At 44.0% G+C, this 22,287-nt stretch overlaps 1 protein-coding gene across 2 annotated transcripts in view; it reads left to right on the top strand.

The window, feature by feature from the left end:
- Window positions 1–16,760: 16,760 nt before the first annotated feature.
- The window catches only part of ldlrad3 (low density lipoprotein receptor class A domain containing 3), a 78,591-nt gene continuing 73,064 nt past the window's right edge, over window positions 16,761–22,287 (top strand). Inside the window, exon 1 of one of the 2 annotated variants that reach the window (XM_047596974.1) lies at window positions 16,761–17,072. In XM_047596974.1, the coding sequence (XP_047452930.1) occupies window positions 17,018–17,072 (55 nt within the window). In that variant the 5' untranslated portion in view covers window positions 16,761–17,017. The remainder of the gene's footprint in view (window positions 17,073–22,287) is intronic. The other variant, XM_047596973.1, reaches the window with a different exon arrangement.

Raw genomic sequence — 22,287 nt, 5'->3', positions numbered from 1 at the left:
CACATGCATTTAAATACAGGCTGGTTTCATGTCTGCACATCCTGACAAGTCAGAACCCACTTTGATCAGCTCGCAACTTCAATCTGAAATCCTTTGTCTCTCTCTTTTTCCCCATTCTCACATTTTTTTTTTCCTCTCCCTTTCTCGGAGAGGCGCATTAGTTTCACACCCTTTCTCTCTACCTGAGCTGCTTCATGAGCCTCTTCTCAGCATTTGACTGACACGTCGACTGAGAAACTCCGAGATATCGACTCAGAAAAACTCATTTAGCCGCTCGTCATTGCCATCACTCTCTGGAGAGTTTAAGTCTTGATCTTTGGCGTTGGCTTGTCCGTCGCCTACTGACCAAACCGCACAACACTTAAACCGCTCCGGGGATTTTCTCTGGCGGTGTGGCCGAGGCGATCTCACGTTAGAGGGTTGCGGGAATGGCCAGGTTTCAGCCTCCTGTGCTCTCAACGGGAGGCTGGTTCCAGCGGATGATCATTATCCCTTCATGTGCGTCGCTTACGTCGCGCGGCAGCGATAACAAACTTGAGGGAGAGGGGTGGGAGCAGACAATGTGCCTGTTGTCAGGGGAGGAAATGGAGAGGAGAAGATTGTCTGATCTCATTTAGCCACGGAGTCCACAAGGCCCCCCTCTTTTCCACACCCAATTACACCTGCTCTGCCGGGTTCACTTCACCGAGCACGTTCGCACAGACGCACAAAGACGCGCGAATAAACAGAAGCGCGGCCGGAAGACCTTCCGCGTCGCCGAATGGGCGAAGAGGACTATTTGTGTATTTGTGTCGACATGAATTAATTGCTCCGCGGGTTGTGAGATTGAGTTAGTTACGTGACGCGCTTGCTAGTGGTGATGTGGCTTTGATTGCCGCCTCTCCGTCGAGCCTGTTCGTCTGCCATCGCTTTAAGGTCTGCCGTGTTGGCGGCGACGGAGCAGATCCGCCACCCAACACCCTACTGTGACTATGACATGCTTAATGATTCTGTTTATTAGCACGCAGGATGGAGGAGAAATGGGAGATTTCTCTAACAGCAGCGCCATGCAAAGCTCTGAGAATGTGTCTGTGCGCACTGCTTATCTGTATGTGTGTGTGCGCTTTCAAGTATTTGAGCCTGTGCTCCGGCCTGTTAAGAAAAGCCCACGCCTCCACTGCCCTTGCTCATGTTGCACTTTCTTATTTATCTTTATTTATCCGCCTCCTCTCTCGTCCTCCACACACACACACACACACACACATGCACGTACATGTACATAAAGAAATGGTATCAGACTAGAGATGTTTGATTTGACGCTTTTCCTACAGCTTTGGTTTCGGCTTTCGACTTTTCGACTGCCACCAGAGGTGACTTATCCAAGTCATTCCCAGGAAAGATTCACAGATAGTCTCACCTTCAAATTTGTGTTCATCCCTTGTGGTGGTGACTCACGGGGGTTTCCGACCTGCGCCGTGCATTTTGTGTAGTAAATGGGGAGGTGTGGGGCCGCGGACAAAATAATCCTATTAGCAGAGTGCGCGCTTCCTAAAGGGATAACCCTCAAAAACTTTGCGCTTGCTCTGCGGGTTTCAGGCTGGATTTTGTATAGCATCTTGAGACGGTTTGTGTTGTTTTTGTTGACACTGTATAATTAAAACAGAATTTACATAAAAATTTAATTTCTTTTTTGTTTACATATGTTCTTTGTCACAAGCATAGCCTGTATAAATATGGATGGTGGAGCAGCTCCTCAAAAGTGAAGCCAAAGCAAGTAGAACTCCCCCTGGTGTCTGGTTGCAGTATAGGTCAGAAGCTCCACCTTTTCCATGTTAGTGGATGGGACTCGGGTCAAATTAAAACAACATTTTCCAAGGATGGTTTCAGTCAATGTAACACAGATGCATATTCAAGTGTCCATTTGTTTTGGATAAGTTTCATTTTAGTTGGTTATTTGACTCTATAGAAACAGGATGTGACATCACGGTCAAGTTATCATGCCAGCCACTCTGAAGTGGTCTCATTTACATTTATAACCCAACATTTCTTTGGAACTGGTGGAGGTAGGGCAGAGCACAGACCATATTGGGCAATACTCTGAAGCCAGCCGTATCCCTGGAAAAATAACATCACTTCGACCCATGCAACAAAGTGGTGATGTGTTGTCCATATTTACATACAGTCTATGCTCTCAACCTGCATTTAGCTCCGGCTTGTCTCAGTTTTATTTAACATGTTTGAGAAAAGGCTACAGTACACCTTGAGAAATAGTGCCAGGTGTATGAATCAATCTTTCCTCGGGTGTCGATTATTCGGCTCGTGTGAGATCCAGCCTGCGAGAAGGTGATGCAGATCGCGGACCGTCCCAGGCTTGAGCGACAGCAGGCATCTGTCAGAGACGGCAGGTACAGACAGCTGCCAGGCAGCCCCAGCTCATGAACAATGACTGTGTGGAGACGAGACAGACCAGGGAATCCATCTCTTCTCCCGACAGCCCCCATCACTCTCACGCCCGCAAGTCGACAAAGACACCCAAAGGCCTTTGTCCCCGACCTCTGTGTAATCTTTTCCTGTCTTGGCCTCCAAGTAAAGAAATTGTAGAGTGGAGAGGGACAGAAGGGGAGACTAACGGGATGCTGTGATCAAAAGGCCATCGGAAGAAAAGGTTCACGCGAGGGTTTAGAATATGGGCAAAAGTTTAGAATTAAGTGTGCAACAGGGAGGCATAAAACAGGTTGCTTGCAAGGTAATAGAGATGATTGTGATGGCGCGGATGCAGCGGAGAGGAGCCGGGATGCTCGGTTTCCCCCAGCTGATAATGAAACATGCCTCTGAATAAAATGAACATTCCACCTAGGTAACACCTACTGCCTTTCCTTCTGGGAGCTGTAACACATTATGCTGTCTCTGTCACAGCTGTGATGAATCATCCTCCCAGTCAGGGTGAGTGCAGGATGGAGGATGGTGGGAGGCAAAATGGAGCATATGTAGGCCCAAAGGTACATGGAAGTGGAAACAATACGTGTATATATTGTAGACATGAGATGAAATCTATATAAGACAAGACACGTGACACGAAGTTTGACACTGACCCACATCCACTAAACCTTGGGCCGATGTTTTCCCGTCCGTCTCGTCTTTGTTCCACGTCCCTCAGCGCTCGCCTCATCATTCATGCCGTGTACACAGTCGGTCCCTTTCTGGTTGCCCAGGCTTCCTCGGAGCTTGTTAATTGCGCCGGTGACACAGATTTGTGTCTGAAGCAGCAGTGGTAATTGCTCCAGCCTGGCCCGAGGGGAAGGACGGGTGCGGCCATCTGGCCTCCGGGGCTGCCCCGAGGCCACGAGATTAGACGCACGCTTCCACGTTTGATGAGACGGGTGGCATTAGCAGTGTTATCAGGGACGGGCTTGCTGCGGCTCTCCTTGGGTTCGCGTGGAGTATGTACGAAGCAGCCGAGGCCGAAAGATCAGTCTATCCAACTGCAGCAAATGTACTGATATTTGCATTTCAAGAATGTAAATAATAGACCTTGAAAGGACCATTCAAACCTTTAAAAACTGTTTACCCACGGATGATAATTACAAAAAATTATGCCTAATCTATCTTATCTATCTACCTATCCATCCATCCATCTATCCATCCATCCATCCATCCATCCATCCATCCATCCATCCATCAGTGAGGTGGAGAAGCATGTGGTTTTCAACCAGCCAGTCAGCGAAGATTAAATAACGTTCTCTATTCAAATGCTGAGCTTAACTGCTCTATTAGATACCATGAAAGTACCAGAAATGACCTAATGTTGTCTAATGTGATAATGAATAAGTGCCTGAATCAGTACTTGTTATGCTTGTACTTGTACTTGTGTTATTAAGTGCAAGGAGCCGCATATGGTTGCTTCACTGACCTTGATTTTCTACAAGAAAGCGAAACATTTTGTCCCTTGTAAAGGTTTAATTCGAACTACCTTACACCCAGCTGGTGGTGCAAACCCTTAATGCCTTTGTCAGCGCTGCAAATTCTTCTCCTGCATTGCTTCATTTAACGGAGGAATGTCACATGCTTGTTAAGCATGACACAACTGCGCTATGCTAGGCTACCGCAGCAGCTTCGCTTGCACATTTCAAAACATTTTAACGTTGCTCCGTGTAGAACTAAAAGCCTTTGTAATATAAACCGGTGGGACAATAATTTTAAAGAAATCTAATGAATAAGCATGAGACAAACTGCTTATTTATGTATGCTGGACCGAATACAGTGGCCGGAAAAAAACTTAACAATGTTTCGTGACCTTTAAATTGCAGCAGGGGCACCTTGTTATCCATTCAGTTGGTTTCCCTTCTAACACACAAAGACCAAATGCCATCACTTTGCATAATGTGCAGACCTACGTGCATGAGCGTGGCTAGCTTAAATGCCCGCTGTTGTACAAATAGCCCCCTTGCAGTTTAGAGCCCGCCCGCCATTCATCAAGCGGTCCAAGGAAAGACGAGAGATTCCGCCGCAGAAACGGTCCAGAATAAATCAAAGGCGACGAGTGGAATCCGTTGCCCGTTTATGTGAGCGAAACATCCGAGGTAATGCAGTTTGGTTTATTAAAAAGAATCCTCTGTGATGTAAAATGTGCGCCCCTTGCTGAAATTTACCTAAGCTGATTGTTTAGTTTTGGCGGCTGCTGTCAATTTGGGGTTCCGGCGATATTTCATTAACTGGCAAGATGCATGAGAACGGAGGCAATCGTAAAAATAAAATCCTCAGCAGCACCAGTGAAGGCAGAGAAATTTCATCTGACTAAGGCCATGTGCCAAAACCCGAGGAAGGTGGTTCAGTGGTTTGTGCGGTGAACTTAACAGCGAGGAGGTTCTGGGTTCTGTACCAACCACTGTACCCCTGACACTGGCTGGGTGCCTCTGGGCTGAAGCTGGAACACAAACAACAACTTAAGTCACGGCGATTAATGAAGAATAACAGGCTTTGCTCGGGTTTGGCATGAGGGTTACACGAAGTGCTGCCAAGAAAAAATTAAAATTTGAAAATGCCACAAAAATTCATCTTGGGGAACCAGTATAAAAATCTGTATCGTCTCATGGTTTTCTAAAAACTCCAGCATCTCATCAACGAGCGTCATACCTATAGAGTGCATTGTAAAGTTGCGCATGTTAAAATGAACACACAATTTTTCCTACATTAAGCTCCTAAATACTAAAAAAATTAAGTGTGAATTTTTCAAAGTCACTTTTTTTAATCACATTTACTAAATGTCAAAGTTAAATCTAAATGTAAATATTAAATCTAAATGTAAATGATAAATGTAAATATTAAATGTAAAAGTTACATCTAAATGTAAATGTTAATGTTATATCTGTCAACATTTAACATTTATATTCTATACATTTATAATTGAAATGTTAAATGATAAATATAAATATAAAATTTACATTTAACATTTAGATTATAAATGTATAAATATAGAATATAAAGGTTAGATGTTGATAGATATAATAATAAAAATTTATATTTACATTTAACATTTAGATTTAATTTTAACATTTAGATTTAACATTTAGTAAATGTGATGAAAACAAAAAGTTGTGTGTTCATGTTAACATGCACAACTTAACAAATTTTACCACATACATACTTGGATCTTAACCATGTTCATTTCAGATAGAAGCAATCTGTTTCACAGTCTGATTCACTTGTACCCACCCTCTGGTGTAAAATAGCACACACAAATTTACATGCTCACTTGTTCACCATCTGCCAAACCCCTGCCTGGTATGTAATGCGGGGAAAGGAAGAAAAAAAAACTCTTTCATTTCTCGAGCCTGCTTGCAGTCGGCTACAGTATGTAGTTATTCTGCTGCTCCCGCTTTTGGTATCATGCGAGATCAGATAGCCTGAAACGGGGTACGCAGCATATCCTGTCGGTATCTTTGCATAAAAATTTAAAAAATCAGCCTCTACTATGAGGACTTTCCAAGGGAAGAGCACGTATGACTTTTAAACATGATTCTTTTTCTGCAAAGTAGGAGCACGCCCCTTCTACGATTCCTCTGCTTAAGAAGTAATGCACTTCACGCTTTGTCATTTCTCGATACTTGCATGATGACTTTATTTGATCCTCACGTCTTCTGATTCAAATGAATTCTCGTGGAAGGACGGAAGCCACTAGAGTTTATACAGTCAGCATGATTATGTCCATTTAGTTCTTTACTGACACGTTGCATTAATGTCTGTCCGCGTGCTTCCCACCCACACCGAACGTCTCCGCGGCGCAGACTCCCCGCGGTGACTGCTTTAGTCAAGATGACGAGCAGCTTAAAGAGAAAAAGCTAAACAAAACAGATCTTAATTGGATGCAGCCGTGATAGGACATCAACCAAACAAGCACTCGTTTATGTGTTCTCAAAAACATTCAAGAGCTCTTCTCTGGCCTAAAGCCGCCTCTCATCTGAACTCAGGCTGCGGGGGGTGGGGGGGAGAAAAAAGAATTACAACGTTAACTCCTTTGAAACGGTTCATCCTCCTCTTCTGTTCTCCGTTGTAGAAAGCGCCTCTCACTTTCCTCTTTCCTGTTGATGCATCTGTCACATCTTCGACGCTCTTACACGCGTACTCCAAGGCAGCTACTGACACCGAGTAAAAAAACAAAAAAAAAAACACTTGCAGATATACTGTGCTAATGACCTCTGTTCAGCAAGGAAAAAGACTGAACCTTCTATCTCTGCAGAATCGTGAATGCTTCCTCTCGGCACAGAAGTCATCGCTCGTGGTGATGCAGCTGCTGCTAAGAGGCCGCAATCAATACGCTACAACGGCATATAGTATTTCTGCCACAAACTCCCAGCAGATTTCTGCTATCTACATTTTTAAAAGTATAAGCCACCAGAGGAGAAATCCAAAGAAATGAAAGAGAAATGTTGACTTTTCATCTACCTAGAGACACTTTCGGAATATTTAACGGATTTCTAAACCGGAGTTGCAAATTGGAAGAATACATATTTCCGTCAGTTGTGATATTGCTTCTTCCTTTTCAGGGTTAGAGTAGGAGAGATCTCAAGGGGTGATATGTATCTATCTTTCTTTTATTTTTTTTTTTCTGGTTCTGCAGAAGTACATTGCAGAGCGGAGAGAATCACAACAAACAAATAGCGTGTGAACTGAAGTGCATTGTGAAAGGCACGGAAACAAAAACAGCAAACAAGACAGACAGACGGTGGATTCTGCACCAGGATGTGAACGCCGCCCTAGATGGAAAGTGTCTTGTGATGTGCGGATACATTTCCGTAGTTAGTCCAAGAATCCGCACTCAGATTTCCTTTATCACTATCGATGTATCTATCATACTTAGCAGAGGAATATGGGACTTGGGGCGGAAAATAAAGCAGCGGCACACTCCAGAATGCCAAGAAAACGACGGGAGAAAAACTAAAATGTCTTTTGCTGCGAAGAACCCAACTCAAATGGCGCATGATGCACACGACGGCACGAAGGGTATTAAATGCGTTTGTGTTTTTCAGCTACATCCACGGGAGCCCCGCAATCTTGCCTTTCTTCGATTTCACCGTCTCTCCAAAAACAGGCTAACATCCATTAGCGCTGGCAGGCAGACGATTGAGATGAATGCGTTCCAATTTTAACCACCCCTCTGAGTGCTCTGCAGGGTCTCGCCGGCGTACCGGAGGGACTGTGAAGAGAGAGCCGGAGCTGTCCCGAGGTACCGTGGACTGTTTCCGAGTGGCCTCGTGATCTGTACCTGTGTGGGCGGAATACCCAACACACCTGTGAATGTGCTTTCAGGATTTTTTTAATAAATGGATGCTCCAGATAGACATCTCAGTATTTTATGCTCCCTCTCCATCCTTTTAGAAGCCTCCGCCCACGAATGTCCTTGTCTAAAACTGCATGTGAACATTTCAAATGCAGCCTCTCCGTTGCTAACGGCCAGCACGGCAGACAATGAAAAGAATGACGGCAGCGACGCGCATGCAAATCCCCTCCCTGAGAGCCCTTCATAATAATTCAGAGGAAAACGAATAACTAGCTTGTTTTCAAAAGCCGGTATCTTCAGCCGCACCGCACTTGAGTCATGGCCCCCGCTGTAAACAGGAGCCTTTCCTCGTGCAAGCTTTGAGTCAGAGTAATGAGTGGATACGGCGTCTTCATATTTAATTTTCCTGTGTTTCTTCCTGATTGTGTTTAAAGCTGTTTAAAGCGCTCGTTTAACCCCGAGCCCGTCTCGTCGCGCCGGAGGCACTGATGTGGCAAAAAAACAAGAAGAAGAAGGGGTTTGACTTTAACCATGATGTACGAGCCGCCATTAGGGTAATGATAATAAAATGACCGGTCTGATTAAACGAGCAACCAGTCGGTGTTAATTGTTCTTATGATCAAAGTTCAGGCTCAGCATGTGTCTGAGTCCGGGGCGCCACTGGCAGTGGTGTTTAATGAGACTTTCTCAATTAAATTATCCGCAGGAAAACAAAGACGAAGGCCCGGAAGACGTGGCCACAGGACACGGGCGGGTTGAGCAACGGCGAGCGGCTCGTCACCCTACTGGAGAGGATGGTTCATTCTTCGCCAGCAATCAACATTGCATGCGTGCGTGCGTGTATTTGTGCTGTGAAGTCAACAGTACACAACGCACAGACATGCAACTGTACTTTCCCTGCTCTCTGACTGCCAGATTTGGCCTTTCCCTGTCGGCGTGCCCCCCTCTCTTTTGAGGATTAGACACGATCAAAGGCATGTTCATTCCACACTCACATTTCCTCCCTCCTTAGCAGAGCAGCAGGTGGGAAACCCCCGTCAGCCCACACGCACACACACACACACACACACACACAACTCTGGATCAACTATATTTTCATCTTCCGGCATGCTCCGGAGGGAAATATTCAACCTAATACCGCTTTCAAGGTTTGTATTACGGATCAAATTGCTGTTGGTGTTATTTCGCGGCCAAGTCTTGTGTTCTGTCAGGGGGGAGACTCGTTTATACGTGACTCGCGTCGCCTCCTCAGTGTTTTGATTCTGAATGGCTCCCACCATGGAGCCGAGCGAGCGACACGTTCGAACTCTGAACCCTCTCAAAGACTGTCCAACCTTTCAACCGAAATCCACTTTTCCATTTGCCTCTACCCTTCATTTGTTTTTGTTTTTTTCCGGATTCAGAATGGCACCGCCAGCCGACACGTGGAAGCGTGTGAATAAACGCGGTGCACGTATCTGTCGCAGCTCCGTGACTGTGACTCTAATGAGCGCTCGCCGAAGGCAAGTCAATACAACAAAGCCATTTATTTGCTTGTGCGCGTCTGTCAGCGTGCAGGCTACGTGCATGCAACTTCAGACTCTTTGCCAGCCAGTAGATGAATCTGCCGTGTGTGTTGGGGCGGGCTAAAAAAAAATTTCGGTATTCGATTATGAACATTTCCCACAGTGCTGCGAGGCTGGGACCAGGCAGCAGCAGGCACTGAGCTGGTAATTCTTCCCCCTGTGATCAAAGGCCCAGTTCTCAGCAAGCCACTACTACCCCCTCTGTTCCCCTTATTTTCTCTTCCCTCCCCTCTCCTCGCTGCTCCGGCCGTAGTCCAGAGCATCCGGGCGTGAGTTACAGCCATCGTGGTGTCGCTTATTATCCCTGATCTAACTGGTTCTGGCTGACTGGCAGCCTCCTGCTGACTGTTACCTCTTCCTCTCGTGGTCAATCTGAATCCTCCGACTGCACCCAAACTCATACTCCTGCTTCAGTCTTTTTTTAGAAACCTACAGGCGGCTTCGGTGCTGCTCCAGTGCTTGACCGTCCTCCCCTGTGTTTTGTCTCCACACACAATTCCACTCTGTCACGCTCTCGACGAAGCCCAGTTCAGCTGAGATATTTCAGGCCTACCCGCCTTCCTCCTGAATCCCTTATTATATGTTCATTTCTATTTATGCACTTTACGTCTGAATCTCTAAGCGTGAAGCAACTTTTTTTTTTTTAGCTTTCTCTTGTTCTCGCCTGCTTTGCTGTTCTAGTTGACGTTTCTACAGCCCAGATGTGTCACTACCACGCTCCGTTCTCTTCGACGTTTCGTAGACATACAGTCATCGCTTTCGTCAGATTCTCAAGGTTACTCTCAACGTTACCCCTCGCTCAAATCTGGGTTTTTGGCTTTATCAAATATAGCCTGGAGCGCCGTGAAGCAAAATGCAAAACAGGGCAAGGGCATGGCAGGGAGGCCCACTTTAGCCCATAAAAAAAACACCTGTGACAGTTGGTGGTCATTTAAATGGAGGCGGCCCGTGGGTATAAGATGTGGGCCAAGCAAAAATGATTGCTTTAAAGCAGGCCAATCCTGCTGGGAGCGCTGCTGCCTCTTTTTCTTTTCATCCTGGCCTAACTCCATCTCCTGACCTCATGTGTGTCCTTCTGTTTGACTCCACTATCCCCCTATGTGATATTTCCGCTTCTTCCACTATTCGGTATTTTATTAGATTTCGTCTGTGCGGTTAGTCAAGTGGACCCATGCTTATGTACAGTGGGGAGTGCAGTAAAATGGAATAGGTTCAGTCCTTTAATTTCATTTGACCCAGAGCCCTTTTGTACTGTTGCCTTTGATACGTAATGCTACAGACACAATGGGATCACCTGTTTTTGTTTGTGAACGTCTGACCAGGAGGTGTTTTTTGACCAAGAAAAACAACCCCACCGTGAGGAATAATAATTTCTTTTTGTCATCAGGGTAGCATCCTTTGCCTTTTACACAGTTAGCTATTGCTTTGTTAGCTACTACTATGATGTTAAAGGAAAACTATAATGAATCAGTACGATCTGTTCACACGTTCTCTCTCTATTCCCATATGGCCAATTTGAGGTGTTTCTTCTGCCTGGTTCTCTTCATCAACACTTTCCCAACTGTCCCAATCACTTCATTCACAGTTCCAGCGTCAGCGCTATTCTGGTGTCGTGATCTGCTGGCCCAGCCTCAAAGAAGTGCTTCAAATTCATTGCAGTTCTGTCACTGCCGGATTTTCGGACCATCTTTCTTGCAAGGCTCCTTGTTCCCAATCTAAACGTTGTGCTTACTCATCCGAAGTCTCCATCTGCCTAAGTGCTCCACGACCCCCCTGCATTTAGCTTGCCGTTTCCTGCCATTCAATGATGTTGCTTCGCACCCTAGTCCAACTAAAAATGCTAAATGCTAAAATGCACCGATCAGCCACAACATTAAAAGACAGGTGAATAAAAAAAGTGTTTGAACCTGGCATTTGTGTATACGTTACTCACCTACACTAGACCAGACGCCTCCACCCCATAGCAATGACATTCCCCAGGAGGATACAGCCTGACACACACACACGAAAACGATTTAGGAACAATTCAGGTGTTGACCTGACCTCCAAATTCACTAAATTCCAAACTGATCAACTATCTGTGGGATGCACTGGGACATGTCTGATCCACAGAGGACTCTGCAGTCAACCCACAGGAGCTAAAGGCGCCCACGCAAACAACATTGTGTTGTCAAACACCACGGGACGCCCTCAGAAGGCCCATGTCCATTCTCTGATGAGTCACAACTGCTTTGGAGGCACAAGGGAGACCCACACAATATAAGGAAGGTGATGTTATGCATTCCATCAGCAAATTTAGCCCTTTACTCCCTTAGGACTTCCCGTCACGGAAGTAACTGGAAAGAAATCTCGCTTCTTGCTTTGAAGATAAGCAGCCACTCGTCATAAAACATAAACATGGGATGATGCTCGCAGACTTTAGTGATTTCAAGTCACGCCCAACTAAGGTGGGTGAAATGGCCCTGCAAATTAATAGCTATAGCTTTTCTCTGTACATTTAGAAGTTTCCCAGAGGCTGAATCCTAGGACTTTGGTGATCAACCTTCATTTCAAGTGATGCCACCACTAGGTTAAGCTTAGATCAACAATAAAAATCAAAATCATCAAATTATCTCTACATGCACCAGATGGACTGGCAGCCAGACAGCTTTTGGTGGTCCGCGCAAACAGTTCGGTGTGAAATGTTTAGTTTGGTGCAGATGTTTATCATTAAGTTGACCTTAATCTTTTTGTGTAACGCCTTTGTAGCGCCTTTGCCGGTTCACAGTTCGCCCAAATCCTTTTTGTGGTTTATGAGAGAACACCTGCAAAAACGATTGACATTCCCAGCAGCCTCAGCTGTGCTCTGATGCATTTTGCATCAGCGCAACATTGTGCCTAAATAGATGCTCACAGAGGGCCGGCTCATTCTGACAAGCTGCCCCCGGAGTATCTGTTCTCTCTAATCAACCATCATTTAAATTTGATTGACAATAATTTCATCATTTAGAGTGACACGTAAGGTTGCACGCGCTCGGGTTTTGTTTCTATCTTTACCGCGGTGAAGGACAGAATCTGCAGCGGTGATGGCTGCTCACAGATAAATGTCTCCTAATTATGTGTAAGCGAAAGAAGATTGCCCATTGCTCAGCAGGACTTGACCTTGTTTAGGGCAGTTATTTAAAAATGTGCCTCCCTGTTGTTTGGAGACCAGATGTGATAATGGACTGCTGTAGCCTTGAGAGATGGCTCGCAACAAAGCAAATCCAGCCGCCTCTTGGAGCTTTACGTTTCAATACATTCACTATGTGGCCACGTAATAGCCATTGAGCGTGTGTATTTTCTGCATATGCTTTACTGTTATTGAAGTGTAAATCATTACATTTAACTGATAAATCGTTATCGCACTAATTGCTATGTAATTGAGATCCATTTTCCGCCATTTATACACTCAGTCAGATTTAACGACCATTCGCAATTAGGAGACACCAGCTATTTTCCGTACATCTATTCTGGTAGCCGAGGGGCTGATCCATTTTACTTTCCGCTGTCACTTGTACAGTTCGCCTGAAAATAATAACTCTAACTTGTCAAATGTATTATTGTCCTTACTTTACAGCTTGATGCGTTGCACGTTCCAGCCTGTGCATCATATTGTCTGGATTAATTAAGAAACCGATTGTTGATGCTTCGGGCGTTTGTCACTCATTTGTCACTGTCGTTGGCCACTATGTCTGAAATCCCAAATCGATATCTGTTCCTCATTTGATTCTCAGTCTCAGCTTGACTCCTATAGAATTGCACATACACGCACGCACAAGCTACCCAGTCCCTCTGATTCAATTGCTGATCCCTATCTGATGTGCCTGCAGCGCCGGCAAGCACGACGTCAGCTTTTCTAGCTAATGTCAAAGGAACAAGGCATCGATCACATAATTGAATGACCATTCAATTAATGCATGTGGAAAAGCCTGAAGGAGACTGTGGGTGTAGGCAAACTTTTGCAAGCATTGTGCACCTAATAACTATACATGTGTGCTTGTTCTGTATGTTTAAATATAGAAGCGTGTGTGTGTATGCGTAAGGGGTGGGTGCGTGCTGCTCTGAGCACTCAACGCTAAAATCAACTTCCTAATGGGCCCGCAGGAATATTTGCCGAGATCATTAGTGAGATGTCCCTTCATGTGTCCTCCTCACTCTATTTCTTCCTCATACCCCCGTGCGCAAACAAAGACGTCCTTCGTGTGAGTACACAAGTTATTAGATATAAGATGACTGTCAAGAGCCTCACACTGGAGAGTGAACCTGCCATTGCCAGTCCTTGAGGGGCCTTGGCATTTCACAGCTACCTCGACGGCCGCCTGACATGCCAAGGATGTGTCATCCTGAAGCTCTCAAGAGGTTTATCATCCCTCAGTTCACATTCTTGTTAGATAGAATGATATATTAGCGCTCAGTGGCAGCGGACTACTCTAGTTGGCAATGTTACCGTATATTTAGGTTCTGTAATACCCCACAGCAGGGGTCTTTAACGTTTTTCAGGCCAAGGACCCCCCAAACTAGTAGGGACCCCCTACCTACGTGTGTGCTATATTAAACTCGACCCAGTGCTATTTATAAATATACATTATTAGCATCATTTTGCATTCGATATTACGCTATTCAAATAATACAGAGGTTCAATTATTATTATTTTTTAATTCAAACGTACAACAGTCGGGTGGAAATTAAAAGATAAAGAAAATAAAACAAAGCGATCCATTTAGGCCTCAGTAGTTTGCTCATTGGAGCGAGCTACACTGTTAGCGTCTCTTCTGCTACTATTGCAGGTCTTCTGGATTTCACCTGGGGACTGAATAGGCTCTCAGTGAATTGCGGGGAACCTGACAGAGTCAGCGTGTAATATGCTGCCTCGTGATTGGCCCAGCAGCGACAGGGGCGGGGCCTACAGTGTACAGGAAGCTTAGACTGACAGGTCTAGTGCAGCGCTCTGTGTGAAACGGTGTCTGTTGAGACAGCTCCTGTATCGCTGAGTGAGTGAAGTGCTAACTGAAACATAACGTCTTCTGCCTCCATTTATCCCTTTACTAAAATATGTTGGATCAATGTTAATGTGCATTTAAAGAAATTTAAATTTGTGGGGGAAACTTTTCAAAAAAAAAATCTATAAAAATGTCTAATCAACCAAACATTTTGTGAACCCCCTGCAGTACCCCTGCTGGTACTAGGGGTCACCCCCTGTTGAAGACCTGTGTCCTACAGATTACAGATAAGTCCCTGTGTTGAGATGAATTTACACTTCTCCTCTCGTCCCCTAATGCCCTTAATCACAATACTCATCCTAATTTTGTTGGTTGCTGTTCCCTCATATCCTCATATTTCTCTTGCCTCTGGCTTCCTTCTCTTTCCCCGCTGCTTTTAAGTGTGCACACATACGTGAGAGAATGTATAATGGGAACACACACGCAAATAAGGCCCTTATTTGTGTGTGTGTTCCCATTATACATTCTCTTACCTCTCGCTAATCTCTGGCTGACTCATTCTCTCAGCGCCACCACTCACCCACGGGCAAAGTCGTCCCAGGTTGCAATGCAATTTTTTGTCCAATCTCATCGTCTCTACCTCAGAGTCATTTTCCAAATTTGGCCACTAATTGGGTTTCTCCTGCGATTAAGTCAATAACAACCTTCATATTGGAGTTTAATGTCCCCTAATGAGTCCATTTGTTGGCCGGCGGCTAATTAGGTCTGAGCTGTTTATAGATAGCCTAACCTAATTGATGGGTATTACTGAAACACTGCGTGTCAATCAGTAATGTATTTACGCACATTCCTGCTTTTAGCTTACAGTCCTCTTGTGCCGAGTCCCCCCAAAACAGATTATACGGTTGTGGTTCATGGAGCAGGCTGTATAATTTGTGAGACAGCTCAGCATTAACATTAATGATAACTGCAAGGCAGCAGAATAGAATCCATTTACCATTGACTGACAAATCTTCTTCCTCCTCAACAAGCATTTAGTTTTATTAGTGTTGATTGTACTTAGGATTTCTGCCGAGGAGACTTGTCTCTGCCTTTGTTAAGCATAGACTATTCAAGAGTGATTCCTCTGTGGACATCCATCGAGCGTGAGGACATAAACAGAATGAAATATACAAGGCCCCGCAGGCAATGATGGGTAGGGGATATGGGACAACAGGCCCTTACAGAACCTATCGAGCTGGAATCTTTGGACAAAGTTGCAACAGACATGGCTGACGTGCCAAGGCCCTCCCCAGGAGTTTGAGTCTGCACCAGGCTTTTGGCTCGATAAGGCGGCGTGTTTGTGGATGTAAAATAAAGTGAGCTGGAGGAGTGCAATATTGGGACTCATCCCAATCATATGCCTCCAGGTTAGCGCGCCATCAAAAGAAAGGGGTTTGTTTGAAGCAAGGTTGTCTGCCTGCACACAGCTGCAGTTCCACGATAAAGAGGAGAGAGGTTTGATAGGTGAGGCTTCCTGTCCTTCCATCCCTTGCCCTGTTTTTCTTCAACTGAATCCAACTTATATTGGAGCTCAACCACGAATATAAAGCTCTCTGTATCTCTGTATATATATACTGTATATGCAGCATATGGTTCTGTATCTGTGCCTGGGCAGTGTCCTGCATGGTTTGCCAATTATTAAATTCCACACTGTGCGAGAGTTACTGGAGCAGGGTTTGATAGAAACACCAGAAACGCAACGAGAGAGCCAGTGTGTTTTTCTCTGCTCCGGTGCCAGCACCGCAAAATTCTTTCAAGCTTTGATTTTCTACAAGTATTTTCCTCTTTTAGCTTTCATTGAGGCTAACCATCTGTTAAAAGATAGCTGCAAATAGTATTCTGTGGTGCCATCTGTTGCCTCCAAATATATTGTTTTGTTTTTTTTCCCTCCAAATTTTTTCATCCACCTTAATAACACACAGGTTTGCATATTCAATGAAAAGGACAAAGAAAAAAGTTGCATCATTAACTTTAAGTGACTTACTTTATTTTGTACATATGCAAATTTTGTATATTTTGCTTATACTATTGTTTTTTTTAAATTATTTATTTATTATAATAACAAATACCTTTAACCTAGTGTTTGTTTTTACTAGTGTCTATCTGCTAAGTCTAAATCATAATAGCAATAGGGATTTTATTTACCTTTTACATATAGTATGTATATATAAATATTGAGGGATACTGTCAGTAGTTTGAAGAGATAACAGTATTTTTAGCTACCTGAAGTAAACATAAAATTAACCTGCAATTGAAGAACCGGTTGTGGTCCTTTGCCCGCACTTGAGAACCAGTTTCCCGGACTGGCCGGCCTCTGTTGTCCGGCTCTCTGCATTAGGACTCCGCCTCTCTCTCTCAGCACCAACACAGCCTCCCTGCCGCCTCCTCGAAGCCCCTCCAGCTCCAGCTCCAGCTCCAGCTTACACGCCTCTCCCCCCCGCTCCCCCTTCCCAGAACCGGACTCCATGTTGCTGTCCCAACCTCTCCAAACGTTCTCCCAGCTTTACCGGAAGAAAACAAACTGAAGCAAACTTCAAAAGTAACGACCAAGACTCGCCGTGCAGCATAAGTTTGTATCCACTCCTCTCTTTCTTTCTTTCTTTTTTTTTGTCCCCGTTCTTTTTTTTTTTTTTTGGCCCCGTGGCGGGGCAGGACAGCGAGACTAGGCCGGGGGGGTGGGACACGTCGCCCGTATGATGTGGATCTGGTACCTTCTGCTTGGTTCGGGGTCAGGCTCGAGAACTGTCGGTAAGTTTTTTTTTTTTTTTCCCTTCACGGAAACTAATGTTGCCACGGCGCGGTCGCGCTTCAGCACGGGTGGGCAAGAAGAGGGAGAGGAGGAAGAGGAGCAGGAGGAGGAGGAGGAGGTGGTGGTTGGGGGTGCAAAATCTTTTGAAGGCTTTCAGAGATTTCTTTTCTCGCTCGACGAGTTCTCCCAAACTTAATGGAGCGACGTTTGCGAAAAGAAAAAAAAATCAGACTTTTCACTTCCAATGTTGAATTGACTTTTTTTTTTTGGTTGCTGGAAAGTGGAGCGTTCGCAGCCTTGGCAGCACTTTTCACAGCTTTTTCTTGTTTTTTTGCATGTCGAATGCATTAGAGGGTGCATGATATGTTTCCTTTCACCTGAGTGTGAATACTTTCATTTATTTATCTGTTCATTAACACCCTCCACGCTCTGTCTTCCCTCCCCCGTGCGTGAAGATGAGGCTGTAGCCTCCTCCGTTACGTTATGACCGAGACGTTGTTGACAGGGCAGTGTTGACAAGTCAATCTGTTCTCCAGCCCCGGCCATGACAGCTGAGGCCCACCGAAGGACGTTTGTGCAGCCAGAGTTTAAACTTAGGACAGCCAGTTGACACTTTGCTGCAGTTAAACATGCAGGTGTAGATTTGAACTGTTGGTCTAATCAGTAAATCCTAACTGTTCATTTCGTTGCTGTAGCCTGCAGCTACATGAACATGTGTGATAGGCTAATTATCGCGATGACAGGTGGAAAATGTCTTAAATGCGGTCTTGATAAGGAGTTACAAAGATAACATTTGCTATATAAGTATTGGAGCAAAAGCTTGTTTGTATTTCCTCTTTAAAAAAAAAAAAATAGACGTAGCCTGCAGCAAGTTCTGTAGGTTGTAAACTAGGTTTAGAAATAAGTGTGGATGTTCCTGATTTTAGTAATTTAACATTTACGCTCACTGTACATGTGCAGCTCAAAAAGTTGCAGAGGTTGAGGTAAACCGTGAAAGCTTGACCAACGTCAAAGAAACAAAAGTCGATTGCGACATTGATTTAGCCTGCAGGTTTCTGGATCAAAAAGTTTCACTTGAACGCAGGGCAAAGACTGCAGCCAATGGCCGGCTGACCTGACCTATTGCAAATCGTGCCGATCAGTCGGTCTGCATTGTGTTTATTCTAGGCGACTGAATGTTTGTGCTTTTCAACGTTCAGATTAGATAAAGAAGAAAATCCATGCGTGTGCTCTTTGAACTTTGTCACTTTCATTTTTCTTCTCGGGCGCTGGTTCTTCCTTACCGACTCACTATTGAATTCGCCGGCTACAGGGTATTGACAAGTGCTAATCGTGTGGAAAAACTAGGCCCGCAGATGCTCACAGCCGGTCTGACACAGGAAAATAAAAAAAAGAAGCTCACAGATGCAACAGGTACCTTCCTGTAGATATTTGCAAATGTCGCAACGGGAATATTGATGATGGATGATGTTCAGTTCAAAATTTGATTGAAAATTGATTTTTCTTTCAACAAAAATGAAAGGACGAATTGTTAACTACCAAGAACTGGCTCATGTTAATTGAGTCAGTTCCATATTTTGATTCAGATTCAGACTATGTCGCCCCTGGAACACATTGAAGTCGAGCGCAATGGCAAGTTGAAAGCAAATGTGGATACACTTACAGATACCTTCTGCAAAAGTTGGTCATGGTGACACATCCAGCCTTAGGAAACAGCTGGGCAAACACAATATACAGTATGTCAAAAAGCTGTGCAAGGTTAATGTATCTGATGGCCCGAAAGACAAGACGGCTGCAGCAGCCGCAACTAATGTTAATGGAAAGCCTGCTGCCAGTTCCGAAGAAGTTAAACTTTAATTGAGAACCTCACTTCAAGACTGTTTTTTTTTTCACTTTCTTTGTTCATATTAGCTTAGCATCTTCACCAGTGTCGGCGAACACTCGTGATAAGCATGTGTATGAAATTCCTCACCAGCATCCTATTGAACTCTTAGTGACGCCTGCAGTAAAGAAAGTCAATGGTAGAAATTGCACGAGACAGCTCTATCATGATGTCAATGAATGTGTAAATAAATAGCATGTGAAATTAAGATGTCTGAGCTTAATTGAGCAAAAGTTCATCTGTGAACGGTCCTCAGTCCTAATGTTTTATCTTACGTTGGTCCAGCTTATCCCAAACCTTCCTTCAACCTCTGATCTCCAAATGAAACCGTAACTGACAGTTAAGCTGATTGGTTTTGATGAAGGTCAGAGTCCAGCTGCTGCCCTGTGCACTCAATGTTGTTAACTACAATCATCAAGAAACAATCTTTGACATTTGTGAACTGATTCAAAGAAGATTTGTAATAATAATTCTTGCATGAATTCCCTGGATTCCTTTTAGGTGTTCTTAGTTGAATGGTCCTGGTATTGTGGATTATCCTACTGTCCTGACTGGCTGGGACATTGGTAAACATTAATGTGATGATGATGTTTCAGTCAATGCGATTAGGCGTGGAACAGAGATTTGGCGTGAGCTGCTAAACACTTCTCTTGTTTTCTGTGCTGGTGTAGCATGTTCCCAAGTTAATTTATGATACTGCGCTGACCTTGCAGTGCAGGACATTTATCAGTCTGTCTCATTCTGTAAAAACATCACCCAAACGCTAGACGGCGTCTTTTTTTGCCAATTACCACTTCACTTTCCACTTATTGTTTCATTTTCAACAATGGAGGCTGAAACTTTAGCCGAAATTTAAGCCGAATTTGGTTTTTAGAGCTGGGCTATAAATGGTGATGGCAATATTAACATTTGAAGATATGGCAACAGAAAATTATGTCGGCAGGGCTTCCTGCACCATACAGTGTCAGTGTTAAAAATAATAAGGTGAGAAAAATATGTGTGAATAGCGTAGGTTTGCTTTGTGGGCTAGTTGTAGTGTTTTTTCCAAATATTCAGTGTTGAATACAATTTATTCAACACTGAAATCTGCAATTATGTATAATTGCAGCTTTGACTGTTGCACATACAGAAACACTTGAGTGATATTAGTCTATTTTAATTTCTTTAACATATTGGACCACGTCAATAACACCATTGGACTGTCCAGCAACTCCAACAGAGGTTGCTTGAATTGCACCGTTAAAAGGTTAAAAGGTTAACGATGCTTAAATAAATGAAATGCAGCATAACACTTTGCACTATGGTACACCAAACAACAAAAACATGACTCTTTTCCAATGAACCACCAAATAATGAATCCTTTAGGGTTGGTTCCTGAACTGGAGGACTAGCTAATGATGAGTTTTCAAAGAGCCTCGGTTAATGATACAGTTTTCATTACCTGGTTCGTTGGCAAGAAATTAACCGTAAACGCTTAAGTAAAAATTCAGCATCAGTCTGTGTAGTGAGGAACTAGCATGATGTACCAGTATTAGTTACTAGTGTTACTAGTGGTTCATTGACTGTCATTTTGTTTCTCATATATTCTTCACTCTTTCATCGCTTCATTTTCGCGTATGTTATTGGAATGTGTTGGTGGGCGGTGGTGCAACACTACAGATGATTCATTCGCTTTAATGTTTTACCGGTTGGTTTAAGTCCTCATCCGAACAGCGTGTTCAATAATCCACAGCTCAGATGATAAAACCTGAAACGTCCAAAATGTTCCATTTTGACATACGTAGCAACACTATTGTAAAATAATGAATGATGGAGTATTGGTGAATTCATTTGCAAGACTGACAATAAATGCACTTTTTGGACAGTCAGACGTTTAGAACAGTTTTTCTAAGATTTACATGGTACGGTTAAACTTTGTTTCCATGTGTTGAAGCTTTAAAATTGCCCGTACATTTGATTTGTTGATTTTAACATTCCCTGGTCCCGTGTCTTGCCTGAATGAGGAATTTTGAATGAAACCTTGATGCTTTCCATGTTGGTGTGATGTACCGTGAGTGGAGCACTGAAGCTGTGAGTTCACCCAACACAACCGAGCACTCCTGTCTGCACTAGGAATTTATATTTACACCATATTTAAACTGCTATGTCTGTAATGTCAATAAATGTTGTAGTCTGCGTGCAACATTTCTCATTCATAAAATGCTAAAATCAGGGACTCGTTTGCTGGCTCTTGTCATACTCCAGCTTGGATTTGTACTTCCGGTGGTGGAATAAATTTGTTGCGTTGCCATCCTTAGCCAATATCTTTGCATATGGGACAAGTTTGTTCAACATCCACCTTCTGATATCCGAACCAGTTCCATATTGTTGATGAGGATCCTCGTTTAGGTTTTAGCCACAGGTGAGCTACGATTGCGTGCACCAGATGGCAGATTCTCATCGTGGGGATTGTTTTTGGCAGTTTATCGTGTGCGATAAGTTATCGCTCAGTCCTAATCTGCGTTCCCGATGAACAAGCAAATGCTGAGGTTGCTTCTTTTTTCTTTGTGTCTTCGTGCATATAGACTGACTTAAGTATCCTCTCGATCCACATGATCTACGCTGCACTGCCTGTACTGTGCTGTCATAAGGCCACACACACACACACACACACACACGTACACAGGACAGGTGGGAAGATATTTTCATTCATATCCACAGGCTGCTTGGATGATTTCTCTCATTGAACAGAACAGGAAAACAGAATCACACTGTCTCCCGCTCATTGTGCGGCTTCACAGCCCGGTTGGCCCATTAAACCCCCGTGTGTCTGTGCTTATCTTGGCGTGTCTTTGGAACAGGCTAGAGAGAAAGAGACGTTGTGTTTCTCGATACGCTTGCAGGGGTCGTTGCGTGTGCTGAGGAGGACCGGGATTATGCAGAGCCAGTGAAGGCTTTAGTTCCCAGAGTTGTTAAACAAAGCCACATGACTGGAGTCATATTTCTGACCTTGGTTACGGAGCACTTTTAAAGTGCTGTGCTGTGTGGGATAATCGCCCCGACTCTGCTAAACTTTGTTTATTTTACAACTTTCACCAATAATTGGTACATATCCGGATCTTTGACCAATGTAAATAATACATGTGTGGGATGTAGGTGCTCTGTCCAGTCCTTGGTTATCTTAAATCCATAAGTCATGATGCTAAATACTTCATGAAGCCCACCGTGTTAGGATTGAAAGGGAGGATAAAAAAAAAAAAAAGTTGAAATACACTGGAAAAACACAGCTCATTACATATTGATTTTGGATTGATCTTTACTAATTTGCCATGCACTGATGCAGAGGCTTGGTT

This window comes from Mugil cephalus, chromosome 10 (genome assembly GCF_022458985.1).
Source record: "Mugil cephalus isolate CIBA_MC_2020 chromosome 10, CIBA_Mcephalus_1.1, whole genome shotgun sequence".
Lineage (NCBI taxonomy): Eukaryota > Metazoa > Chordata > Actinopteri > Mugiliformes > Mugilidae > Mugil > Mugil cephalus.
Note: the sequence above shows the minus strand (reverse complement) of the source record. Positions and strands in the feature narration are given on the sequence as shown.